The sequence below is a fragment of the Acipenser ruthenus genome, chromosome 8 (assembly GCF_902713425.1).
Source record: "Acipenser ruthenus chromosome 8, fAciRut3.2 maternal haplotype, whole genome shotgun sequence".
Classification (NCBI taxonomy): domain Eukaryota; kingdom Metazoa; phylum Chordata; class Actinopteri; order Acipenseriformes; family Acipenseridae; genus Acipenser; species Acipenser ruthenus.
In genome coordinates this window covers 29,250,847-29,276,840 of record NC_081196.1, presented here as the reverse complement: position 1 = coordinate 29,276,840, position 25,994 = coordinate 29,250,847, and the positions used below count along the sequence as shown (strand labels likewise).

The 25,994-nt window shown below is 41.3% G+C and overlaps 1 protein-coding gene across 5 annotated transcripts in view; it reads left to right on the top strand.

Moving 5' to 3' along the window:
• LOC117407107 (neuronal PAS domain-containing protein 2-like) overlaps window positions 1-25,994 on the top strand; it is a 91,089-nt gene extending 65,095 nt beyond the window's left edge. For 2 of the 5 annotated variants that reach the window (XM_059028799.1, XM_059028795.1), the window contains exons 11-21: window positions 7,380-7,527; window positions 8,120-8,240; window positions 10,244-10,388; window positions 11,147-11,256; window positions 12,034-12,126; window positions 13,095-13,229; window positions 14,200-14,430; window positions 15,146-15,300; window positions 16,071-16,166; window positions 17,235-17,427; window positions 22,140-25,994. In XM_059028799.1, coding sequence (XP_058884782.1) covers window positions 7,380-7,527; window positions 8,120-8,240; window positions 10,244-10,388; window positions 11,147-11,256; window positions 12,034-12,126; window positions 13,095-13,229; window positions 14,200-14,430; window positions 15,146-15,300; window positions 16,071-16,166; window positions 17,235-17,427; window positions 22,140-22,334 — 1,622 coding nt within the window. In that variant the 3' untranslated portion in view covers window positions 22,335-25,994. The remainder of the gene's footprint in view (window positions 1-7,379; window positions 7,528-8,119; window positions 8,241-10,243; window positions 10,389-11,146; window positions 11,257-12,033; window positions 12,127-13,094; window positions 13,230-14,199; window positions 14,431-15,145; window positions 15,301-16,070; window positions 16,167-17,234; window positions 17,428-22,139) is intronic. The other 3 variants (XM_059028796.1, XM_059028798.1, XM_059028797.1) reach the window with 3 other exon arrangements.

Sequence of the window (25,994 nt, the reverse complement as noted above, 5' to 3'; positions counted from 1 at the left end):
CTGCTGGTGGAGGTGGGAGGGGCAAGCAGTCCTCCCACGATGGTGGAGGCGGAACCAGCAGGCATTCACCCTCTGCTGGTGGAGGTGGCGGAGGCAGAGGCAGCTCTTGCTGCTCTGCTCCTGGTGATGGTGGAGACAGAAGCAGCTCCTGCTGCTCTGCTCCTGGTGGTGGTGGAGACAGAGGCAGCTCCTGCTGCTCTGCTCCTGGTGGTGGTGGAGGCAGAGGCAGCTCCTGCTGCTCTGCTCCTGACGGTGGTGGAGACAGAGGCGAGGGCTCCTCACCCCCTAACGCTGGAGACGGCAGCCATGACTCCTCTCCCTCTGGCGCTGGAGACGGCAGCACTGGCTCCTCTCCCTCAGGCGCTGGAGACGGCAGCAATGGCTCCTCTTCCTCGGGCGCTGGAGATGGCAGCGATGGCTCCTCTCCCTCGGGCGTTGGAGAAGGCAGCGATGGCTCCTCTCCCACTGGCGCTGGAGATGGCAGCGATGGCTCCTCTCCCTCTGGTGCTGGAGACGGCAGCGATGGCTCCTCTCCCTTTGGCGCTGGAGACGGCAGCGATGGCTCCTCTCCCTTTGGCGCTGGAGACGGCAGCGATGGCTCCTCTCCCTTTGGCGCTGGAGACGGCAGCGATGGCTCCTTTCCCTCTGGCGCTGGAGACGGCAGCGATGGCTCCTCTCCCTCTGGCGCTGGAGATGGCAGCGGCTGGGCTTTTCCCGATGGAGCTGGAGATAGCGGTAACCCTGCCATATCTGCAGCCAGGTAGCGGATTACCATGTCCGCAACCTCCGTGAGGGACACTGGGCAGTGTTGCTTTTCCCAGGCTTCCCATCGCTCTCCATCTCTGGCCCACAGGAGGTTGATCACATCGGGGAGGGCCTCTTCAGCATTCCTCCCAGGCTCCACCAGCCAGCCCCAGATTCCCTCAGAGGAGAGTGAACTCCTCTTAGCCAGCGGGCCCTCTCCCCCTGACGCCGGACGCTCAGGCTCCTCCATCTCCTGCCATGGAGGGGGTTGGTCTGGTGCCACGTGCCCAACCTCACCAACCGCGAAGCACCACTCCTCACCCTTCAGGCAGGTGAGGCAGACGTCCAGTGTGGCAAGGTAAGGCTGCTGTTGCTGCGCCTCCTGCTGCTGTTGTTGCTGCTGCTGCTTTCTCCTCCGGCTACTTTTCCCCATTTTTATTTATTTATTTTTATTTATTTATTTTTCCAAAAAAAAAAAAACACACAAAAATACTTTTTGATAAAAAACAAAAAAAAAACGTCCTTATCCTTTCCTGGTCCGGCTGTTGGAGGCGTTGTTTGTCCCACCTCGGACACCATATGTGGCAGTCTGGCTCGCAGTGGTGAAGTGGATGACGTCACGGACCAGGAAGTAACTGACACCAAAACAGTGGATGGGCGGGTGAAGCTGAATGCTGCGGCACTCAGTGTATTTATTAACAAACAAAACAAAAGATTTAAACAAAACAACAAAACACAAAACAAAAGGGCACGAGGGCCAAACGAATCAACAAACAAACAAGTAAGTGATGTGCTGGGAAATCCAGCACGTCTTAGCAATTGTTTTTTTAATGTTGCTTTCTCTCTCCGCTCTCCCGTACTCTCCTCTACACTCAGCAACAAGTGCAGAGAGCTGCAGGTTTATATACAGTCATGCATCCTTACCAAACGCGTGCAGACTCTGGCCGAGGGATAATAAGATAATTACCAACTAGTTAATCCCTCGGCCAGAGTCTGCACGCGTTTGGTAAGGATGCATGACTGTCAGCTAGTTAAATAATCAGTAGCTGATCAGTCATGCATCCTCACGGGCTTTTTAAATATAACAATAAAAGACGCAGGGCTTTTACCCGCGCCACAAACAAAAATACAAATAATAATAAATAGGGGCGGGACACTCCGCCACATATGCCATTGTATCTTTTTATTTAATTTGATTCAAATGACAATGATCTCTGTTTTCGCCATATTTTGTAGTTTCCAATAATTACACTGTAGCCTGTAAGATTTTGTGCACAATTACTAATGTAACAGGAGGAGGAGGAGGAGATGTTTTGGGCAGGGGTACCAATAATAATAATAATAATAATAATAATAATATGTCCAGGTGGGAGAGAGGGGTCTTAGCGGGGAGCAACTACTAAATGACTGGATGTTGTGAGCACGTGTGTTTGTTATTGGGCTTTGTATGTGGCCGCCAGCGTTTACCAATAACTTAGTTTATTAGCTATCTTAGTCTTTTATTTGATCCCAGTTCCCATTCCCTTTTTCTTATTAATTTAACCCTTTGCTGTCCTATGTCAGACCAGGTCCGACATTACAATTTTTCCTTTCCGGTCCGATGTCGGACCCTGTCCGACATCATCAAAAAGATGTAAAACACAGGTCTCTAGTCGTTTTTTCTCCGGAAAAAGCCGAGAAAACCATTCAATGGCCGAGAGAAGCCGAAAAAAAGGGGGCGGATCTGAACAATACACATAGCCCCGGCACCACAGAGATAACACGGACATAAACAAACAAGATAGCTGCTTCTGCATCCAGCGCTCAAAGAATATCACAGACATTTGCAGAGCTTTTTGAGATGTTCTAGTAATAAAATAATGACTTGGATCGCATTATTGAGGAGCTTGGTGATAAAACGAGTGATCAGGAGATGATTTATCGGTATGCACGACTATGAAGAGGTATGTGAAAAATACAGCGAACAAGGGGTGGGGCGGGGCTGGAGATGCAGTACTGAGTGTCCTGTTGATATGCAGTACCTTTTAAACCTCTTTTACTGTGAAAAAAATACTTTTAAACAGCGCGTCTAAAATATACTGCGCATATGAAAATAAATTGGACCTGACGTGCCTGAGACGTGCTGAATAAATGGACCGCAAAGGGTTAATAAATACTGGCTTGAGATTTGTGTTGTAAAAAAAAAATATCTGACATGCTCAGCCTCATTTGTACCCACAGGAGTTGTATGTTACATTACAGGCTAATGAAACATTAGGTTACTTACCATAACCCTGGTTCCCTGAAAGAGAAGACAACCACCAACATACTTATGGGATATGACTGCCTTAGGTAGATATTCACTGCGCTCTTTATATCAGAGCTACTGATAGGCCCCTTGCTGGGGTGACGTCCTCGGCCCCACCTACCGAGGGATTAAACAGTCAACCCACGGAAGCCATTTTCTCTTTTGCGTTGAACCTGTGAGGACAACCAATGCGACCTCACTGGTTGGTGGTCGTATTCTCTTTCAGGGAACCAGGGTTACGGTAAGTAACCTAATGTTCTCTTTCAATTCGAAGATGAACACCAACATACTTATGGGAAATTATACCAGAGCAGTCGCAAGGGAGAATTAACGGCAGCAGATGAGGGGCGCATCAGAACCGCATAACCCAAGGTTAGCGGTGCGAGCTTGCAACCTCAAGGTCCCTCGTGCCTAATGAAGGCAGGGAAGGATCTATCACATTAAGGCGATAGAACCTGGAGAAAGTATGCTGCGTAGCCCAGCTAGCCACAGTACAAATATCGGACAGAGAGGCCCCTCTGAAGAGGGCCCAAGATATAGCCAACCCTCTGATAGTGCGCGGCTACTCGCCCAGGTGGGGTCAAGCCGGCATTGTCATATGCAGTCGAGACTGTGTCGACAATCCAGTGCGACAGTCGCTGCTTTGAGGGAGGCTGTCCTAGGCTCCGTATACCGTGACAGACAAAGAGCTGGTCAGAATGACGCAGAGCTCTTGTCCTATCCACGTAACACCTCAATGTCTGCACTGGGCAGAGGAAGTTCAACCTCCTATCCTCCTCCGAAGAAAATGGAGATGGATGGAAAGACTCCAATTCCATAGACTCGTTCATGTGGAAGACTGTGATCACCTTAGGGAGAAAAGCAGGGTTTGTACATAGTGACACCCTGCTGCCATCATCCCAAATATGCATACAGGAGCTGTGCACAGACAGCACCTGTAGCTCACTGACCCGCTTTGTGGAGGTGATAGCCAAGAGGAAGGCTGTCTTCATAGACAGATACTTCAACTCTGTGGAGTGTATGGGCTCAAACGGGGCCTTCGTGAGAGCCTCCAGTACAATATCAAGGATCCATTCAGGGAGAACGGCCCTCCTTGGAGGGCGTAATCGCCGAGCACCCTTGAGAAAATGGATTGCCAAGAAATGCGTACCCGGAGATACAGAATCAACAGGGGCATGGCATGCAAAAATGGCCACCAAATACACCTTCAATGTAGATGGTGACCTACCAGCATTGAGATAACTGGTATAGGGCAGCACATGTGCCCCTTGTAGCACTGGGAAAAAGTGCTGGAGAGCAAGGTAAACAGCCTGCAACCCCAGCATATTTATGTGTAGGGATGTCCAACAGCCCGACCAGGTGTCACAGACTCCTCTGCCTTCCCAGACTGCCCCCCAACCCAAGTTGGAGGTGTCCATCGTCACCACCTGACGGATTACAACTACTCCTATCTGCATACCTTCGCGCAGGGGAGAGGTCCATCTCCACCAGCGCAGGGCTGCCGAACACGAGCGAGACACTGTCAGCCAACGGTGTCTGTCGTGCTTTGGATGTAAGTGGAACGCATTGAGCCATGCTTGCAGTGGGTGCATGCGAAGAAAGCCCAGCTCGATGGCTGATACGGCTGCGGCCATCAGACAGAATAATTTATGGCACAACACCAAGGTAACCTCTGATCCCTGTCGAAACATGGAGAGGCAACCTCGAATAGCTGCTACCCTGTTGTCCGACAGGTATGCGCACATCGCACTGGAGTCCAGCTGGAGCCCCAGGTACGTTGTGCACTGTACCAGTGTAAGCCGACTCTTTGCATCGTTGATGGTGAGGCCCAGCCTCGCCAGATGCTCTGTCACAATCGCCGTGTGGGCCACTGTTCCCTCTCACGACTGGGAACAAATCAACCAGTCGTCAAGGTAGTTTAATACTCTGATCCCCTGCAACCGCATGGGGGCCAGGATAGCATCCACGCACTTTGAAAACATACGAGGAGCTAAGGACAGGCCGAACGGCAGCACGGAAAACTCGTAAATGCTCCGCTGAAAGGCGAAGCGGAGGTACTTCCTGTGCGCGGGACGAATGGGAATGTAGAAGTACGTGTCCCGTAAGTCCACGGTGGTAAACCAGTCGCCCGGCCGGATGGACTGGAGAATGTGACGGTGAGTCAGCATTTGAAACCTCCTTTCCTTCAAAAACTTGTTGAGGAGTCTCAGGTCTAGGATGGGGCGAAAGTGTCCTTCTTGGGTACCAGGAAGTATCTCGAGTAGAACCCCTCTCGGTGGGAGGTGGGGTCTACAAGACGAATGGGTCACTTGCACTGCAGTACCGAGACCTGAAGAGGGTCTGTCACAGATGTTTTCGTGGCCCCTCACAAGGGAGGAGGCCCTTTGCAGAATTGTAGCACGTAACCGGTGTACGCGGTGGCGAGCACCCAGGTGTCCGAGGTGCAAGCGTTCTAATATTGCAGCTGGTATGTCGTGAAGGGATGGGTCTGAGGCCGCAAGCCTTCAGGGCCCCTGCTGGGGCGGCTGCCTAGGGCAACGGCCCTGGAACTGCCTCCTAGAATGCTGCTGCATGGGGGAGACAGGGGCTGGTACTGGGGCAGGTGATGGTGGAGCAGGGACTGTGGCCAGAGCAGCAGGTGCCTGCTGTCTTGTCAATAGCTCTGGGACCTGGGCCACCTGTGCCTTGAGGTCCATTATGTCCCTCGCCTGCCTCGAGATTGCTTGCGGAGATGAGGAGCGACTACGAGGGGTCGACACCCGAGCCTGTGCGCAGGGAATATCCTGCGAGGGGCCCTGGGACAATTGGAGAAGACGTGGGACTGGGGCCCCAAGGGCTGCTGACGGCTCAGCCACAGGGGACGGAGCCTCCGGCCCTGTGGCCCTAGCCAGCCTTTTGCGAAGCACCCAGGGCTGAAAAGCAGTGCAGATGTCACAAAAAGTCTCATCCCTGAGGGCCAAAGTGGCGTGCAGGACGCTCAAGCATCACGCACACAGAGTATGCCCATCCTCCTGGGGCATGTTCGCCCTGCAGGATGTGCAAGCATGGAACCATGACATGCTTGCCATCACTCCTCTAATACCGCCTGGTATTCAACCCTCAGGAGCCGCACAACACGCCTGCACAGAGTGCAAGGCACAGGATCGCTTAAGCACCGCATGCACCAAGTTATCGAAACACCAAGGGCACCACGTGCACCAGGCTATGCGTGAACCATGGCACTAAGTACCGCGTGCACCAATCAACACCGTGCACCGAGAGCACCGGGCATCTAGCACTATGTGCACCGTGTGCACTGAGCACTGAGGGCGATATGCGCACCGAGGTACTAAGCAACGTGCGCACTGAGTGTACCGGGTACCGCGTGCACCGAGCACTGTGTGCACCAGGCACCGTATGCACTGTATGCACCGAGCACCGTGCGCACTGAGGCACCGCAGTACCAAGGGCTGAGTAGGCAGCTAATGCAGCGATGCCTACCCTGACCGTGTGTAGTCACACACCTGGTCAGCACGCAGCATACACCAGGGACACACAGGCTAAAGCCACAGTGGGCAAGTTGAAAAGCAACAAGGGGGAGAACACACTTTTTTTGGGGGGTGGGCGGGCAGAGGGAGAGGGAGCCGACGAGGTCTACTCTACAGCGGGGCAGGTTAGAACACAGCCTTGGTGGAGGAATACATGGCTGGCTGGCTGTTATGTTTTTTGTTTGTTTGTTTGTTTGTTTTGTTTTTTAAACTGCACTGCAGCTAAAATTCACAGCACAACACAGGCAGAGCAGGGTTGTGCAACAGGGTCAACACACGGGTGGACACGCAACAACAACAGTACACAATAATATTTATTTATTTATATTTCGCCCAACTGCACACACGACAGCCAGCAGAATCACTCAGTGGTGGGGGTACAGCAAAGCCTAGCAAAAAAAAAGAAGTCTTCTAAGGATTGCAGTGTATCCAGGTCACACTTCCTCCTACAACAATGCTGTTTTTCTATTCCCACAATATGCCACTCATTTCAATCAGACCACCAGCATTGTTGCAGGAGGGAGCATGAACTGGATACACTGCGATGTTTAGAAGAAAAAAAAAAATGTTCTCGTGGCGAACATTCCCGAGTAATAAAAAAAAAATTCTCTAGTTTATTGACCAATGATGTGTGATTAAAACAAAAAAAAACAACTATTGGAAATATGTTGAAAAAAATTGCAGTCAATATTACATATTGTCATAAGTTCAGTATTAAAAAACGTAACACCAAGATTGTGGCAATTGTACAGTATAGAGGTGCTACAGAAAAGGGACTTGATGTTGCTGTTCTGTGGTGACATGTTTGTTTGTTTCACCAGTGATGCAGTTTGGAAAGGGAAGATCTTGCTGCTACAGGTTTCTGACCAAAGGACAGCAGTGGATCTGGCTGCAGACCCATTACTATATCACCTACCACCAGTGGAACTCCAAGCCAGAGTTCATCGTGTGCACTCATGCCGTTGTAAGGTACTGGAACCTTTACAGCTCGGGATTACTACTAGCAGCTTTCCATGTACTGTTGTACTGTATTGACACTTTTTCAAAGACATTTGAGTACAGCATATGACCTACAAACTATGATAATAGGTAATGCATACTATATATATTGAACAGTTTATATATGGCCAGTATCATTTCAAGCTTTTGGCAGTGTTTCCATATAGGTATACTTTTGTACTATTGAGATACTGTTATCAAACCCTAGCAGAACACAATTACCAGCAATGGCAACACAATGGATTTGAAATATTGGACAGTCCTCCTGATTTAGTACTGTAGCACACCATAATGATATGGTACCATGGCACTGCAATGGATACTCAGTAGGTATTGGTTCATATACTGTAACAATGTGATATCACTGATATGTTAAAATACAGAAACGGTCTCAATTAATTGTAGTTGTTACATTTGCTACTTGATACAGGAGAATTTAATTATCATTGTAGTGTTTTCTGGATTATCTTTAAAGGTCATTTGGCAAGGGGTCCTCAACAAAATGTGTTAATATTTTAGCAACCTTTTTAATGATGTTCTTCCTCTTATTGTTTTCAAATAGGAAAAGTAATTGTTCATCAGAGATTTTTTTCCTTAGCGCCAAGGGAGTTCAAACAGAAGGAAGGCAAGGACTCTGTTTGGATGACAGCCCCACTGAACTTGTTGTCTCGTCTGTACTCAAGGTATGAGCAGACTTAGGAAAAAGGGTCCAGGCTACTCATTCTCACCTTGTGATTGTGGGAATTAAAAAACAAGATGAAACTATAGTGAACGTGTCTTTGACCCTGCAATAACCAGGAGTGTTTTCATATCTTCTTTAATCTTTAAACACGCAATGATAAAATCTGAATGAAACTCCAGTAGACAAACATCCCAGCTATTTGCCTGAATCAGTGAACGTTTGTGTCTGATATTTTGGAATAGAGGTAGTTGTTTGCAAGATTTTTTGAAATAAAGTTGTATGTTCAATTGACCTAGTGTCTCATTGTATAATATCATTTTCTATGAATGGTTGCACTTTATTTCTCTATTCACAGCCCTCTTTACTACCAAAACTGCTCACATAAGTCAGTTTTAAACTATAGGATGCAGGTTTAACTGTACTAATACAGCCATTTATGATACAGGTTCATACACATTCTTATTTTTATTCTTCATATTATTATATTTACCATTTGCTCTCTGTAATTAATAACAATACATTTCTCTTATTCATAAAGCATGTATAGATACACTACATACAAAGATATGAACAGTTGAAATGTCTTATTCCACTTTTCCATCTTCCACTGGAGCAGAGTTAAAAGTTTATTTTTTTAATCAGCCTTGTTCAGCATCATTATGTGGATTGACATTATCAGCCCCAGCGTGGATGGGAGGCTGGAGGTTACCTAATGAGCTATCTAATGCAGAGGATGGTAGAGGCACTGAACCTCAAAGGCTGGACAAAAACCTGTCAATTTTATTATCATAGAAATATTGGAGATAGGTGAAATGATTTGGAAATGGTACATTTTCAAAAGAGTGATTTGGTGATCTTTGACCTTGTGTAACACCCGGTTGCAGATTTAGATTTTAGACCAGTGGTCGTCCCAGTTTGATATTGTTACGAGATGAGATTGAGTTTGACTGATTGGTTTCATTGTGCAGATGGAAATGTAGTAATAGAAAAATAATTCAACACCTATAAAAAAGACACTTCATAAGGTATTAATATAACAGAAGTTCACTTTCAAGTCCAAAGTGTTAACCGTTACCGATTGGTATATACCTCTGTGTAGCCTGATTTACCTGAGTGCGTATGTCAAAGCTGCTCAAAAGAGCCCCCTCTGTCAGGCATGTAGTCCTTGCCCCTGAGGTAATAAAGTCAGTCCCTCCAGGATTATGCGATTATTTTCTACATTTTGCTGTTAAGCACCCACGTTATGGAATGCCCTTCCTCAGTCAATTAATGATTGACATAAAAAAATGTTGATATTTTTAAGTCACTTTAAATTGGCATATCAACTGTCTGCTTTTATGAATTTGTATAGTTGTGTTTTGTGTGATATTTTTAATATGTATAGTTATGATTATGTTATCGTGTTTTTAGATTGTAAAGCGCTTTGAGATGTGCTGCATGAATTGCACTACATAAAATAAAGATTATTATATTGTTATTATTAGAATGCGAATGATAGCTAATCAGTCTACCCTTTACAGCATGCACACTGAGGTCCTGTGAACTATATGTCATGGGTCCTCAAAACCAGGGCTTTGGGACCAGAGTGCTAAGGAAGCCTCCTGGTCTACCCTTTTTAGCACATTTGCCAGTGCTGCAAGTCCTGCACTTGCGACAGCTTGGATAACATTTCGTACTTGAAAGGGAATGTTAGGTGATCTGTCATAACCCTGGTTCCGATATAGAAATGTTATCTATTACCTTTCGAGGTCACTGCGTTCACTCCAACACAGCTGGCCTGAATCGAAAATTGGTACTGATCCCTTCTGCTCGCAGCATTCCCTCAGGGGGCTGAGGATTCCATGCCTGACCCAGAGGGAGCTATTTCGAGCAGCTTTGACATATATACTCAGGTAAATCGGGCTACACAGAGGTATATGCCAATCGGTAATGGATAACATTTGTATTTCAGGGAACCAGGGTTATGATATATAACCTAACACTTTCTGTTTTCCTCCTCGGCAGCGGCAGGATTCCAGTTTGGACTCCCAGCAGCACCTGAATAACACCCTAGATGTTACCACTTCATTGCTGAGTAGAAGCCAAACGTCTTCTGTGTCTTCACGGATCTCCCACAAGTCCTCCCAGACAGCTCTTTCTGATTCTTCATGTAACTGCAGTGATGTTTTCCCATCTAGAAGTACTCAGGAACTCAAGAACAATAGGAAGAATTGGTGCTGCAATCAGACACTAGGAAGAAAAAGTCAAAATCACAAACCGTGAAAACACTCATTCTTGTATTTTGTGAACCATTTGCTTGAATAAAATGTTGCATGGACAATTGCTAAAAAAGTAAATTCACATACAGTACACGTATCAGTTGTAAGGGTTGTTTGTTTGTAGGTGAAGGCCCATGAAATCCAGACAGACACAGATGTTACAGCAAATCTCTGATTTTATTGTGAACTCTCCAGGATTCTTTGGTAACATAGTACATAACTCTAAGCAGGTTAGTTTCAGGCACACGATCAATTTACTCATAGACCTTTCCTGGTCTTCTTGGTCTATAAGCTTCTGAATACAGTTGCCTCCATGTAACCCTCACACTTCTGCCCTGCTCCACAGCTGCTCCAACTCACCTACCACTCTGTTCACTGCATGCAGCATGGGGGAGGAGATACAGAGTGATTTCAGCTATAAAACCTTTAAAATGCAGTGCAGCTTTGTAGAGTGGTTTATTATTCATTAACCTACTTTTTGTCTGCTGAGTATTTAAGGTTATACCTCAAGAATCTGCTGTCAGGTTTTGAATAAACTATTTTAAAGGCTGTGACCTATGTTTTCAAGATACACCTAGAATGTGTTAATATCCTTGGCAGGGGATATGGACAGTATGATCTTAACACCACCTTTGTCTTTTTCCTCAAGCAGCCACCCCATCAAGGCTCATTGCAGAGTCCAGCACACCTGCCTTGCTAACTGCTACAGCGGTGCAGCCGGACCTTCCCCAGCAGAGACTGCAAACTGCCTCAAGCCAGGTGAAGATCTATTTGAGTCAATGATACAAAGATACAGTCAAAGGTTTACATACCCCAATGGAAATTTCTTGAAAACAAATAATCGTAGGAAAAATCTTTTGTAGCAAAAGTTGTGCTTTGTGGATGAGGAAAAAAAGAAATAGATGTCAACAATTATTTATTTTGGCAATTTTCATTGAAATACTGATTCGAAAGTACTCATAACCTGACAAGGAAAATGAAATTAATAGCTAGCTGATGCACCTTTAGCAATAATAACCTCTTTTAAACGATCAGGATATTTGTCAATGAGCTTTTGTCTTGATTCTTTAGTGATTTCTGACCATTCATCAACGCAAAATTCTTCCAGTTCATTCAAATTCCAAGGATTCCTCTTTTGCACAGCCTTCTTCAACTCATACCAAAGATTCTCAATTGGATTTAGATCAGGACTTTGACTAGGCCATTCCAGAACCTTGATTTTATTCTTCTCTAACCATTCTGAAGTAGATTTGTTGTGTGCTTGGATCATTGTCGTATTTACTTGAAGTGAAAAACATATTTATTTTGGAGGTTTGCTGGCAAAGCATTTTCACCTCTAAGAGTTGACATTAGCCTCCTCTCGTGGAAGAAATACAATCTTCATTGACAACACAGTTCTGTATTAAACTAAAATGAACAACTGAAATTTGTTTAAACATAAAATATGTGAAATCTGTGGTTAAAACTGTATATTTAACAACTACTGCATATCAGATATTAGCATTGTAACACATAATGTCCTCTTTTATTTAACAGGTCTCCATGGCAACACAATCATCATTAGATCTGCTGCCTCAGCAGTTCATGCAACAGCACACAATGCCATGCCAGCCTGTACAGATTGCACAGGTTAGAGTTCTACTGTCATATTTACAGTGTTGCCTTTTGCCATGTTTCCAACGTACACTGGGACTGAGAGGATTTGAAATCGAAAGCAGGTCGAGATCATATCAATGTGACTCTTTCAGCCACAGTTGGGATTGGCAGTTGGGATTTTACTCCACAGATTAACTTCCTTCTATTCACAACAAGTGAAAATATTAGGCTCACCCCAAATTCCCAATACTAGCTTAATGTATCTACTGTACATGTGAGCCAAGTAAGCAGTGTGGCTGTGCTGTGCTCTCTCTTATTCTCATTTAAAATTGTTCCCTCACCCCTTCTAAATGTTCCAATTTCTAACCCTCCTAAAACCTCTCAGGTCTCAGGAATACACCTTTTTAAAGTCTTGCCACATTCAAGGTTGGGTTGCTTTCTATTAGATAATCTAGCAGGTACATTGATAAGCCAGATTTGCAACATATGCTCAATAGGATCATGCAGAATGAAAAGATTTTCTGATAAAGTTGGACAATAAAAAAATCTATTATCAGCTAAAAAGTATCATGGAAATCATGATAATATTTAATCCTATTAACCTGCAAGCTAATCTTCTATTTTTAATTTTACTGTCAATTATGTTAATTGAAAGTATGTGAAGCATTGTTTAGTTGTGAATTATGGAAAAAGAAACATGCATTATGATCTTTGACCTTTGTGGTAATTGATTGAAGTCTGCAGATAGCTAAAATGTGATAGTGATACAGAAATTTGAGGCGATAAACAGGAATATAACAATTTTAAAACCCTGCATGTCCTGTTGAATCAGTGCTGTCCTGGCTGTATGTATGTTTTTAATGGTTTTTCATTTGTAGTTGATACAAATTGGAACAAAAGCTCACTGTAGTAAATCTGGCCCTACACCTTGTTCCATACCCATACTCCTCCTCTTCATATTACAAACTATAAGAAGCATTTTTTTGTACATTTCTGTGCAGTTTGGAGCGATCCAGAATATTAAGGACCAGCTGGAGCAGCGAACACGTATTCTACAGACAAACATCCGGTGGCAACAGGAGCAACTGCACACAATTCAGGAGCAGCTCTGCATTGTCCAGGACTCCAGTATACAGGTAACCATTTGCCTCGGTTCATCTGACAGAATTGTTCTTAAGGAGTGTAATGATATATTATTCATTTAAAATACAGAAATGGGTCCATTTTAATGAAAATCCATATGGTCAAAATATTTCATTTCCACTTTTGTTTTTTTTTTACTTCTGCTCATATGAATGATAGAGACCACATGCGTTGATATTGTGTCTTTACAATGATTATTTTTCATAGATTGTCAAATTTAATAATTGTCCGGTAATAATTAACCATTTGTGACCACATTTATTGTAACCTCCGGCAAGATGAATAACTAGGATAAAGTGGTAGTGAACTTGAATTTTGACCTGTGAACTAATATGTTTGCCATATTTGCTGTTATGTGACTTTTCCATTGGCAGTGATATCGATCCCATACTATACAGTACTGCTATCAAATTCAGTTCACAGCTGTATTCTATGATCCCCTAGGTCAAGTTTGACTATGGGAATAAACAAGTAAAAATGAATTGGCTTTAAGATACTGGAATATGTTCAATTGATCTAAACAGCAGTGGATCTAAATATTGTGACTCTCATCAAATAGGCTCCTTCATGGTATTTGCCCTTTCTACAGTCAGAAGTACACTAAAGAGACTCACGTGCACTATTAGATCTTTGAATTGCATAACCCAAATAACCATATTTTAATTATCTAAACAGTGGCAGTATTCTGAGCAACCACTGTTAAGATTAATTGAATAGACCCCATTGTCTTCAAAAACAGTACACATTTCATTTTGCTTGAGTTCTGGACTAGTTAGGCTAATGAAGGCTATATATAAAGAAACATAAAAATGGGGAAACATGGCCTGGATATTTGTTATTCAGCATACTATAACATGGTGACATTTTCACTCCACTGTCACCTGTTGTTTTATTTGTTGCATCTTTTTAGGGGTGATATGTATGCTACTGTAACAAACCTTGTTTCCCTATCTATTTTATCAGATGTTTCTGCAGCCATCCACAGTCTCCACAGGTTTCAGTAACTTACAGCAGCATCCCCCTCAGCATCAGCAGCCGGAGCAGGAGAAATCGGGGATAACTGCTCAACAAGTTCACAGCAGCCCACAACTGCAAAGCCAACTGGCATCTTTACAGATAGGAAGCCAACACTTGTCTACATCCCGGCAGAACGTGGGGGAATCTAATGTCAAATCCAGCCAGGTCCATGAAGAAGTAAGCTATTGTTTTCTGTACAATGGAAGTACAAGCTACTGCATTTGGCCCCAATAAATTATTGACTGTTTTGTCAATGAAGTACTAAATAATTGTTGGTAAAAAAGGCCACTGATTTATTCAACGAGGCCATATAAATATCTGGCACTGTCTAGGCATTGAAGCAACATAAGCTTGGATATTTTCTGCCAAGTTCATGATGTCATACCGAACAAGGTATATTCTTAGCAATTTGGTCACATACAGTATGCAGAAGGTCTTAAAGAGTAAGGAGCGGGATTCCGAAAAATACAGCCTTACACGTCCCCATGTGTTTAAATAATGTACCTGTAATTTTTCTTTTCATTGTAACATCCTGACAACTTTTTTTACGAATATAACCCTAATGTCTGTTTCAAAGCTATTTTCAAAATGTCCGCTGTAGTGCACTGATAGTGTAAGGATTATTGCCCACATTGTCAAACAGGTAACACAGCAATAACGATTTATGATTTGGTACAGAACAAAAAAGCCAGAGCACTTGTTGTTTTTTGGGGGAGGGGGTTTTGTATCTTCCTGCAGTGATTTAGAGGACATATCTCAAGAGCTTTGAAACAGACTTTAAATTTATAAGTGTAAAGAGTTGTCAGGATTTTAACAATGATAAAAAAAAAACATACAGGTACAATAATTAAACAGTTGAAACAAAACTATATATGTCTTTTTTAACGCACAGAACCCAGGGAGAAGTGCAAATCAATCTTCAGGCAGTTTAACACCCCACTACAGTAATCCCATGATGCTTCCTCAGACCCCAGCAGTAACTCCCGAGTCACGAGACAACATCCAGTGTCATCCAGCATCTGACTTGAGCCATGACAGACAACTGAGGTAAATGTTCAAGCAATGCTGGCCACAACTTAAGCTTTCACTTCTACTGTTTCCATGGCTACCCTAGTAGGTCAGCGTACACTTTGTAACCATTTGTTTCAATATGAACATCTGAGAGCCAAACATGTTTGCCAGTAAAATTGACCCAGATACTTAAGGCAAATAAATAATTTTCTGTTTAGTATTGTAAATGGGGCTGGTGCCTTGTGAGGAGGCCTTTTAGCAAAAAAATAATACTTTAACAAATACAATTTGAGATAGTGCTTCAGCCCAAAAACCCAAGCTTTATTTAGCTCACGCACTAGAGCCCTATTAATGTACGCTGTGGCAGGAATGGCCCTAGCTTTCTCTAGTTTAGCTTGCTAGGGTCTCCGTCTCAAGTGAGTGTCTGCTGGATTCTGTTCCAGCCTGTGTAAATATGTCACCATACCAGCACGGCAAGAACCATTCTGCCTGACTCACTTGACAATCAATTCACTTTGGTAGGGGTTCGGTAGGGACAGATAATAGACCATATTTGAACTCCCTTTTGTGTGTTATTGCTTTCGTACAGCTAGAATTGTGTATTCACTTGAGTATGTGGGTTTCCACCTTGCCCAGTATATATCCGTCAGCATTACAAACCACAGCACAGGAGAGAAGCCTGGACTGAAAAGCATGTCAGGGTTGGGGTGCGGCTGCATAGCTTAGTAAAGAAGCCTTCCAGCATTGTGTCTGACTCTAGACAGTGTATTTATTGTAACCAGGTTTTTTTTGTTTTTTTCTTAAAGAATGTTGCTCAGTCAGCCCATCCAGCCAATGATACCTGGTTCATGCACTGCCAGGCAACAGTCTCAGGAGCTCAGCATATCTGAACAACAAGCAAAGTGAGTGGAGGGGAAAAGACACGTTGCTACCAGTGTTCATTTGTACAGAAAGAGGTGCCGGGCCGCAAGCAATGACAATAATACCATTCTTAAGAATACATTTAAGTTCAACACTAACCGTAAATAAAATTTTGTTCCTGTTATTAAGCAGTCGTAATAATCTGAAGCAGTGGTTTCTACTTTAGTGAAGTAGGCTACAACATTTTTTTTCATTAAAAAATGGTAATTGTTCTTTATTCTTTAATGTTCAGCTTTCAAACCAAGAAATGTAAGGATTTGCTGGTATTGTTTAAGACTTTTTTCAAGTAAGGTTATAAAAAAACCACAATAGAGTCACAGTCCTTCTTTCGCAGCCAGTGTCAAAGGCAAAGTACGAACGTCCCTGGCAGCGGACTGTCTCTCTTTAGCGCACACAAGAACTTGCAGAATAGATAAAACTGTGTTTAGAATTAAGAAAAAGTATTTGAGAGCAAAAACTTGCATGAGATTTTTAACTTGATTTTTAAAGGTGAGGTGCCGGGGCTATGTCTCGGCAAGCCCAGCACAAATTGCTACCATTTCAACACATTTCACAAAATCAGACATTTCTATTAATGATTTCAAAGTGGCATGGTTTACAATATCTTAGGAACTGACAAAAAATGTTTGTACATTTTCATCACTTTAGTTGACCACTAAAGCAGCATGCTGCAGTCCTTTCAGCTTCTTCATACAATACACTCAAATTAAAGCAACTGGACCATTTTTGAGTCCGGCACCACGGCACTGCTGGTAGGCTTTCTTGCATACTGTGAAAACAATTTCTTTAATTAGATGAATTTGATGAAAATTAAAGATGAAAAATACTTTTACAGGATACAAACAGGATTATATTAATTACTTAATGACCAAATCCTTTAAATAACAACTTTCATAAAGCTGGAGTAAAAATGTAAAAAAGTATGGTGTTCTATGAATGCTACTGGTGGGAGATATTACCTGAGTAAGCCAGCATTATTACTGAATTCAAGTGTAAATACAATTTCAGTATGTGTAATAACAAAGTGGAGTATTCCTTTGTGATTGAAGGTTCCTTCAGAATCACCAGTTACACCGAGGTGCAGGAGCCCAGCCATCTACCAGCACCAGCAACACATCCTTGGTCTCCACCACAGTCCTCATAGGCCAAGCAGTAATGCACCCAGGATTCACAGTGACACAGCCTAACCAGCCTCAGCAAATAGCTATGCAACTCCAGAACCCACAGCAACAATACCTGCAGGTAGAGATATGAAAACCTTAATCGCATTCGACCACTGTTTCAACACTGTGCTGTTTTAAAGAACATTGCTTGACTAGACCAGTCCAGAGTGTATAGGTGTTAAGGGGCAGACTATATACGTCGGCTGAGGATCAGAGGATCTGTCTGAAAAGGTGTGTACAATGTTGAGAAGCCCTTGACATGAGTCAAGCATAGCAGATCTAGAGAGTGAGACCACATCTCAAGCGGTTCTTGTTCACACGGGGTGGAGAAATCTGCTTTTCTTATACTCAGTGCAGTTTATTTAGAACTACCTTGCTGTATTACAAAGTAATCAGTTATGAACAATTTCAGCAACTGGTAAATTTACTATGAACTGAAAAGTAAAATTCCCTGACAAAAGTTTTCCACGGTAAATATGCACAGTAATTTTGCAGTTTTCCCTTGCTTTTCCCATGGTTATACTATGCATTTACCTTTTTTTTTTTTATAAACTTTACCATACCTACCTGGGCTTTACCATGCTTTCACTGTTCTTCAATTTGCTATGCTTTTACTACGGTAAACCTTTATAATGGTTGAAGACATGAAGAATGTAAATTGAATTTGTTTTACAAATAGTTTCTGCAGTAGTACTAAAGTCAGTCTTTTGTGTTTAGTTTCCTTTAGTATTCTGCAGTATTTACTGTATATATTTTAAAGTTCTCAATAATATACAGACTAATAATAGTCTTGGGGGACCTTTAATGAATTTTTGCCGAAAGAGTTGGGACTGTTTACATTAACCAGTGCAGAAACAGTTTTAGCATGGGCCCAAATGCTCGGATTGCTGTCAGTGAACCTGATCATTTAGTAAAAGATCCACAGAGGATACTGAGAAAGTGTTCTTCTGAAATGGGAAGCTCTAAAATAAGCCCATGTGAAATGCAGCTGCATTTGATATATGTGTTTTATGAAGTAAATACATTGTGGGTAGGGTGTTCTTCTTATTAGAAGAGCTGTCATCTGGTGCAGTTTGGGTTAGGGTCTGGCTTGTCAAACTAATTGATTTCTGTTATATTGAGACACTCTCACACAACTTATTTACTTACTATAAATCACAAACATGAAGATTGTACTTAAACATCAACAGCTGGTTTCACAGATCTCGATTAGCACTAATCTTGGACTATCTAACCGAAATTAACATTGGATAGTCCAAGATTAGTGCTAATCGGGGTCAGTGAAACAACACGTTTTTTTAACTAGAATGATGTCCTATACAGGGAGTGACATTTGTACGCAAGTTAAGATGCAGTGGAAAGTTAATACATTTGATTTATTGATTTATCATACATTGTACTGGTTGTAATCAGTACCATACCTAAAATGCCACAGTCTTCAGGGGGAAGTTTTGTAACTTGTCAATTTCTTTTTTATAGTTACTTATGACCTGCACTATATTATACATTATTACTTAAACTCACCTGTGTGGAAAATTAGTTTCTACAGGTCTCATCAGCATGTATATCATTATGAATTTGAATTATAGGTCTATTAGCAAGTCTAATGTGCAAGGCAGTATGGATGAGGTTTCATTCAGTGAAAACATTACGAGGGTGAGATAAGGATATGTGCAAACTGATCTGCAGGTGCAAAACCCCCATAATGCTGCTGTAAGTTGTGTTGAGCAGCCATAAAGTATGATTTTACTGGTCGCTAAAAGTGCGGCGTATGTAAAGAATGGTGTTCACCTGGCGTTCTGCACCCGCTATCAAATTTGCACTTTGCCATCATTAATCCATTAAAATTACATTGAAATGCATTTAATTCAGTGGATTTGCTTCCCTGGGGGATTCTGGCGGTTTTTGAATTGGCGTTTTTCGGTCACAAAGAAAACTGCAACGCAGTTTTGCATTTATACTTTTAATTCCAAAAAGATTCAAATAAATGTTTACTTAATTAAATCTGTCTGCTAAAACAGCATCTCATTTACAGGCACTCGTTATACTAGCATCTACAATGTCACTGCAGCAACTTGGAGAACAACAAAGAAGGCCTTTAATCAGTTAGACTAGCAAGCACTGGTATAATCAGCTCTGTTTCATACAGCACAGAACTAATTTATTTTAACGTTTTGTTTTGTTTATGGACTTTGCGATACCTTCACGGTGGGTGTCTTTAGTAATATCTACAATGTATCGACAATGACAGTCAACCATTTTGTTACAGACTTTCTAACATGGATGTTTTCAAACTGTGGGGCGAGGTTATTAGGGGGGCGCCAATACCTGACTGGAAAATACTTTTTTCTGACTTCCTGGTGACTGTAAAAGCTCTGCGGTAAATGGCAGACTCGGTGGGCCTCCAGGATGATTGACTCAATCAACTACCCAGGCAGGGATCATGTTTAATCTGACCAACCCCCGGTTAAATCTGACCAATCCCTGTCTACAGAGCTTGTGTCATTTCAGACCTATTGTAGCTCAGCGACTCTATCGCCCAGCCTTCCTTCATTTGAAAGTGCAGCATTTTGTTCACAAATAAAATAAAATAAAAAAATTAGATTTAAATACACCTGCAGTTTATAAATGGAGGGTGGTCTTAGCTTTTAGTTTAATTTACAGGTTTTGCTGCAGAATATAGAAAACAGACAAACGATGGTGCAACATTTTATTAAATACATCTTTTATAAAGTTATAATAGTTATAATATAAAATTAAGATGGACAAACATACTATTCGTAATTGCATTAACATTAATAAAGACAAGTCTTTCTTACACGTTGCTTAGCCGCAGCGCATGGGCAAGTGCTTCGTGATTTTTCATAGCTGGCTACTGTAATAAGAATAGTAAAATCAGTTTAATTTACAGGGTTTGGCTGTGAAACAATTAAATGGGCTTTTAAATACTCCACGTCCTTACTTTCTCATGTACATGTGGAATGAGGAACGATAAGTGACTGTATTGATGTTAATACAATTACAAATAATGATTGTTGTAGAGTGTATCCATCTTAAAAATATATATTATAATTTTATATAAAGATCAGTCGCTTATTTAAGTGTTGCACATTTGCCGCTGTATCCTGGTAGAACCCACAGCACGTTCAACTTTACAATATTGTAACGGCCCGGCAATTTCTATCCTTACTGACTGTACGGTTGTTTGTCTTTTTGACTTTTATTGGGGGGGGGGGATTGGTGAAGGCGGATGGAGGGTGTGGTTTAATGCGAAAAGATAAATACGAGTGCATGCCTGAGCACAGTTGTGCAAGAGGCTGTCTCAGTGAGAGCGAGAGGTAGACTGGAATTTAGCACAGAGAGATTTTTATTATTTTGTTTTGCTTTGGCGTGGTCCTTAATTGTTGATTTGTCCAGTGCTAATAAAATGCTGAATTCGAGCACGAAGCTACTGCCTGTGTGGAGCCTGCTTTCATTTTACACTTGACGTTACAATATGTTTTATGAAAATCATATTTTTCTAACATAGTACTGTTTAGTGGAATGGGGGGGGGAGGGGGGGCACAGCAAAACAAATCATCTCTGAAGGGGGGTGCAGCAAAAAAACCCTGTTCTAACAAGTCTGACATAAACCATTTGGGCCGTTACTTAATTAAACCTTTTTTAACTGTTACTTAGTTAAAAAAAAAAAAAAAAGAACACAAAAAATGCTTAACATAAAAAAGAGCAGTCCTACTACATTAGCAGGCACAGTTTACATTGCCTCTAGGTTTCTGATCGCATCAGATCAATTCCAGATTTTTTAAATCCTTTGATGGAAATGTCTGGTCTACTTTTTATGTTTTCAAGCAAATTGGCTTCATCCCTGCCATTCTCATATCCACTTTGACATTATTTCCAGCACTTGTCCAGCGCTTCTTTCCCTGTTCTGCATGCCAGTCTGCTAGAGGTATATATACTGTGTGAAACAAATGCAAAATAATATCTAGATGGATGTATCTTTTAAATTATTGACAATTTGACTGTAATACCGCCTGCAGCGAATGCACGTCTTGATCTTTAACTCGCAAGTATTTCCTGCCCAACTCACGTGATAACTTGGGTAACTCAGAAAACCATGGAAACGCTTCCTTTTTCATCAACTCGAGTTGTCCATCAACTCGAGCTCTGGGAGAATTCAGACCATTTGAGCACATTCGAGTCGACTCGAGTTGGCTGTCCATAGAAACGAGGTATTAGACCTAGTAGCTGAATTGAGGGATGAGCTAGACCCCAGCGTCAATTATTTTCACTGCGCCTATACTTACATCACACAATACATGCTGTAACTGCATTGACATGCATTAGCAGTGCAGGATTTTTAACACATTTTCTTCAGTTTTTTGTTTGTTTGTTATGTGAGAATTGATACCTCTTATTCCTGATAAGTGTATGGTCTTTTTTCATGTTCTCTGGACAATATGTGACAGTCAGAGCAACATTCCATTTAATATGCTAGGAAAGTGTGACATCACTTCCTTCTTCACAGACACATTGTAAACATCATCGGCACTGACGCTCCGAACAGAAGGACATAGTTTCATTTAATCACATGGGGAGCCTTTCCTGATTTGAGAATTCCTGTTTCTTCTGTGACACTGATGTTTTTATAGTACAGAAAGATTTTATATATTGGTCTTTTTTCCCCTTCATTTTCATGTAGAAATAGTGTTTTTTTTTCCCAAACAAATCTTGAATTCAACCTTTTTTTTAAATATTCTTTTTTTAAAAAACATTGTTTTCATCTTCCAGCAAATTCAGTCGAGCAGCACTCTGAACAACGACCAACCAGATGCTTTGCTCCTGCCTTCATCTTATCAACAACAACAGCAAGGTACTCTGGGATACCACACACAGCAGCACAGACAAGCGACACCAAGACGACAGCCTCACCAAGTCTTCTACCAAAAGAACCTTACTGAACATAAAGGCCGGGGCCACATGTAAAACCATACTGTGGAAACATCAATTCACTTTACAAACTTGCAGTGCCACCAAGTAGGCAGTCTAATCACCAGGTCATTGTTGATGTACAGCAAGGGTCTCCAACCCCGGTCCTGGAGAGCGACTGGGTCTTCTGGTTTTCATTTCAACCGAGTTCTAAGTTACTTAATTGCACCAATTGTTGGCTTAATTAGTCAAGATCAACAGGTGTTCCAGATCTTTAGCCACTGATGATGTAAAGACACCTATAAAACCTGCAGGATATGGTCTTTCCAGGACCAGGGTTGGAGACCCCTGATATACAGAATTATATAAATTCTCTGCTGAAAAACCCATTTGAAAGGGGTCATTTTCACAAGAACTTTTCACAACTGCATCTTGAATTATTTGGCCTATGCATGCACTTGTTTTTTTGTTTTTTTAAATACAGTTGCATGTAAGCATTGCAGTGCTGCAGGAGAGTGACCCTGTTATTATATATTACAATGATAAGGGGAGGGGGGCTTTTTAAGTACAAAAAATATGATATTCTTTTTATTGCACTACACATCCAGCACTTACTGATGTACTGAACTTGTTTATAGATGAATACTGTACTTCTTACCCTTGACATACTCAATATCTAACCAGAAATATATTGCTTCTTCAAGGAGAACCGAACACTGGACAGTTCTGTTTATGCAATGTTTGCCGTTAAAGAGGAAATTAAGCTTTGATTTTAAAAGAAAACTGTACTGTACCATGTTTATCTGTCTATATAACAATTTAGATGTGTTATAAATTCATCTTATTGCTTTGAAATGATTGTCTCTGCTACCGGTATCTCAGGTTTAGTTTAGATTTGTTTTTAAACTCCCAGACCTCACTGATTACCCTCTTCTAAATATAAAAATGATTGTTTTTCCTGGTTTTGTCACATATCATTCCAATAATCTGAGCCTCAGTGATATTGTTCAGATTTGCTAGCCAGTATATTTAGATTGAATTAATTCAGAAATCAACAATTACAACCTATTTTGTCTGTAAAATTAAAGAGGTTAAAAGATGTTGGAGGGAGATGGACAAACCTTTAGATGGGGAGAGGAAGAGGGTAGAGGTTTCTTACTTAATTATGATCCCCATTTTGACTTCATGGAAAACCAATAAGTGAATGGCAGCCCAATGACTTTACCAGCATGGAAGAGCTTTATCAATACTGTAAAAAAAACATTTTATTTGTGCGCCATTCATTGAAACATAAATGGTTGCTAAATGTGCAATGTACTGTATACAATTTTACTGTCTGTCGCTAAAAATAATCTCATTTTGAGTTTCTTGAAAACCGGCCAACATATTGTCTCCAAACAAATTAAAAAGGGATTTTAAAAGAACAGAATGTATAGTCACATACTTTCTATACTACTGCTCCCATGCAAATACACTTTTTAAAGTGTCCAATGGAAGGTGTTTTGAGTCTGTCACATTGGAATGTATACTGTTGGCTGTAGGGCACAAGCACGTGCAACAGCTGGTCAGCACCATTAAGAAGCTTGATTCAGCTCGACCCAAATACAGAGAAAATAACTATTTTTGACCTATTTGCAGTTACTGGTATTGAAATAAGCTGATAAGAATTCAGGTTGTTTCTTTGAATATACTGGTGTACACAGCAACCAGCTTTGTAACTGGTTGACATTATTGAGGTTTTATTTGTCCTATTTAATTAAATATCCTAATTAATTACATATTGTTATTGTTCAAAGCGTATACAATATAGTTTCTGAGTACTAGTAAAAATAAATGCTTTATTAACACGGTAAATAGGACTATACACCATATTAAGAGCGTTGCAAATGTAACAAACCATGGAAAAACACAGTCAGGGAATGTTATTTGAAGAAGATGGGTTTTAAAAATAACATCACAATTTGAGATTAATTTCCTCTTTAATTAAATGCACTTTTTTGCTTTTCATGTAAATGTTTTATTGATATTTGTAGAAAGCTAAAGTTTATGCAAGTAACAAAAGTGATAGTTGTGTACTGTACAGTTGTTTTAATATATTACCTAATTCTGTATAAAACCAATTGTATGGAATTATGTGGATATTATTTTGTATATGATACACCAATTCATTACACATAATATGAAAGTTTCTTTTTTGTGTAAGTGGACTTTTTGTAATAAATGGAATGATTTGTAATATTTCCTGCAGAGATAGTCTCATGTTTTATGTCACTGGCTTTGCATAAATAGCAATTTCATTTTTGTTTTGTACTTCTTATTTTAGAAAATGTTCAGAAAGGTACCATAAGCAGAAAATACAGCAGTTTCAAAGATTATTTTAGTATTGTATTATCCGGTGGTAGCTCGTCAATGTTTACCTTTTAACCCTGTGCCTTGGTATTCCTATATTATGAATCATGTTTTGTCTGGTAGATTCAGGAATTAAAATTACTGAAACATATTTAAAATACAAGTTGAATTGATTGTCTGTCATTTTCAGCAAGACAAAACTGCTTCTCCCTACTGGCCACTGTAACAAGAGTACCAGTCTACTCAGTCCACAACCAGGTCAGTGCAAGCACAGTCTCACCGAAGTCAAATTGGACATAAATCATCTTGGACCTAAGTCAACTTGGACTTCAATCAACTTTATGGTGAAATCAGAGGTAAATACGGTCAGACCACTAAATAATAATCAATCTGAGTCATAATTTCACTAACCTTAACTTTACAAAGACAGCAAACAAATTCAAAGTGAAATAACTGTATGTGTTGTATTGCAAGACAGAATGGGCCCAGACAGAATGGGCCCAGATTTCACCAACAAGATTTAACATACAGGTTAAAAATTATCATAAACGCCTGAAAGTTGAAATAAAAGGCAAAAGAGGAAACACAAAATACTAAAGGCGGGGTGCCAATACTTTTGTCAGTATTTACATGTTTTCCCTTGGTCACATACTAAGATTACATGGCCTGAATTATCATTTTCCTGCAGATGACACCCAAATGTATGCACATACTAAATCTGATGTTGATGTTGCTGCCTCTGTGCTTGCTGATTGCATTTCTGATATTAAGAATTGGATGTCACAAAACTTTCTGCATCTTAACTGTGACAAGACAGAGGTTAGGTTGCTAGGCACTGCCCACCAGTTACGTAAAACCAATGCTGTAAACTTGTCAGTTGATGGTTCTATGCTTGAGTTTAAATCCAAAATGAGAAATATGGGAGTTATTTTTTATCTGAAATATCGCTAGGGTGTGACCTATGCTTTCTGCTTCTGTAGCTGAAAAGCTGGTTCATGCATTTATTTTTTTCAAGAATTGATTATTGTAACACTCTGCTTGCAGGCATCTCCAAAAGCACGCTGTCCAAATTACAACATGTTCAGAACTCAGCAGCTCGTATCCTGACAAGGTCACGTGCAAGGGATCACTCCTGTTCTAGAGTCCCTGCACTGGTTGCCTGTCAGGTTTCGTGTTGGTTTTAAAATGTTACTTCTTACTTTTAAGGCTTTACATGGTTTGGCTCGACAGTATTTATCTGATCTCTTATCAGTCTACACCGCTTCACGCAACCTTCACTCAACTGATCTTGGATTGTTATGTGTCCCCTCTGTTCAGGCGCTATATAAAATAAAGTTTATTATTATTATTATGATGATGAATAAATAC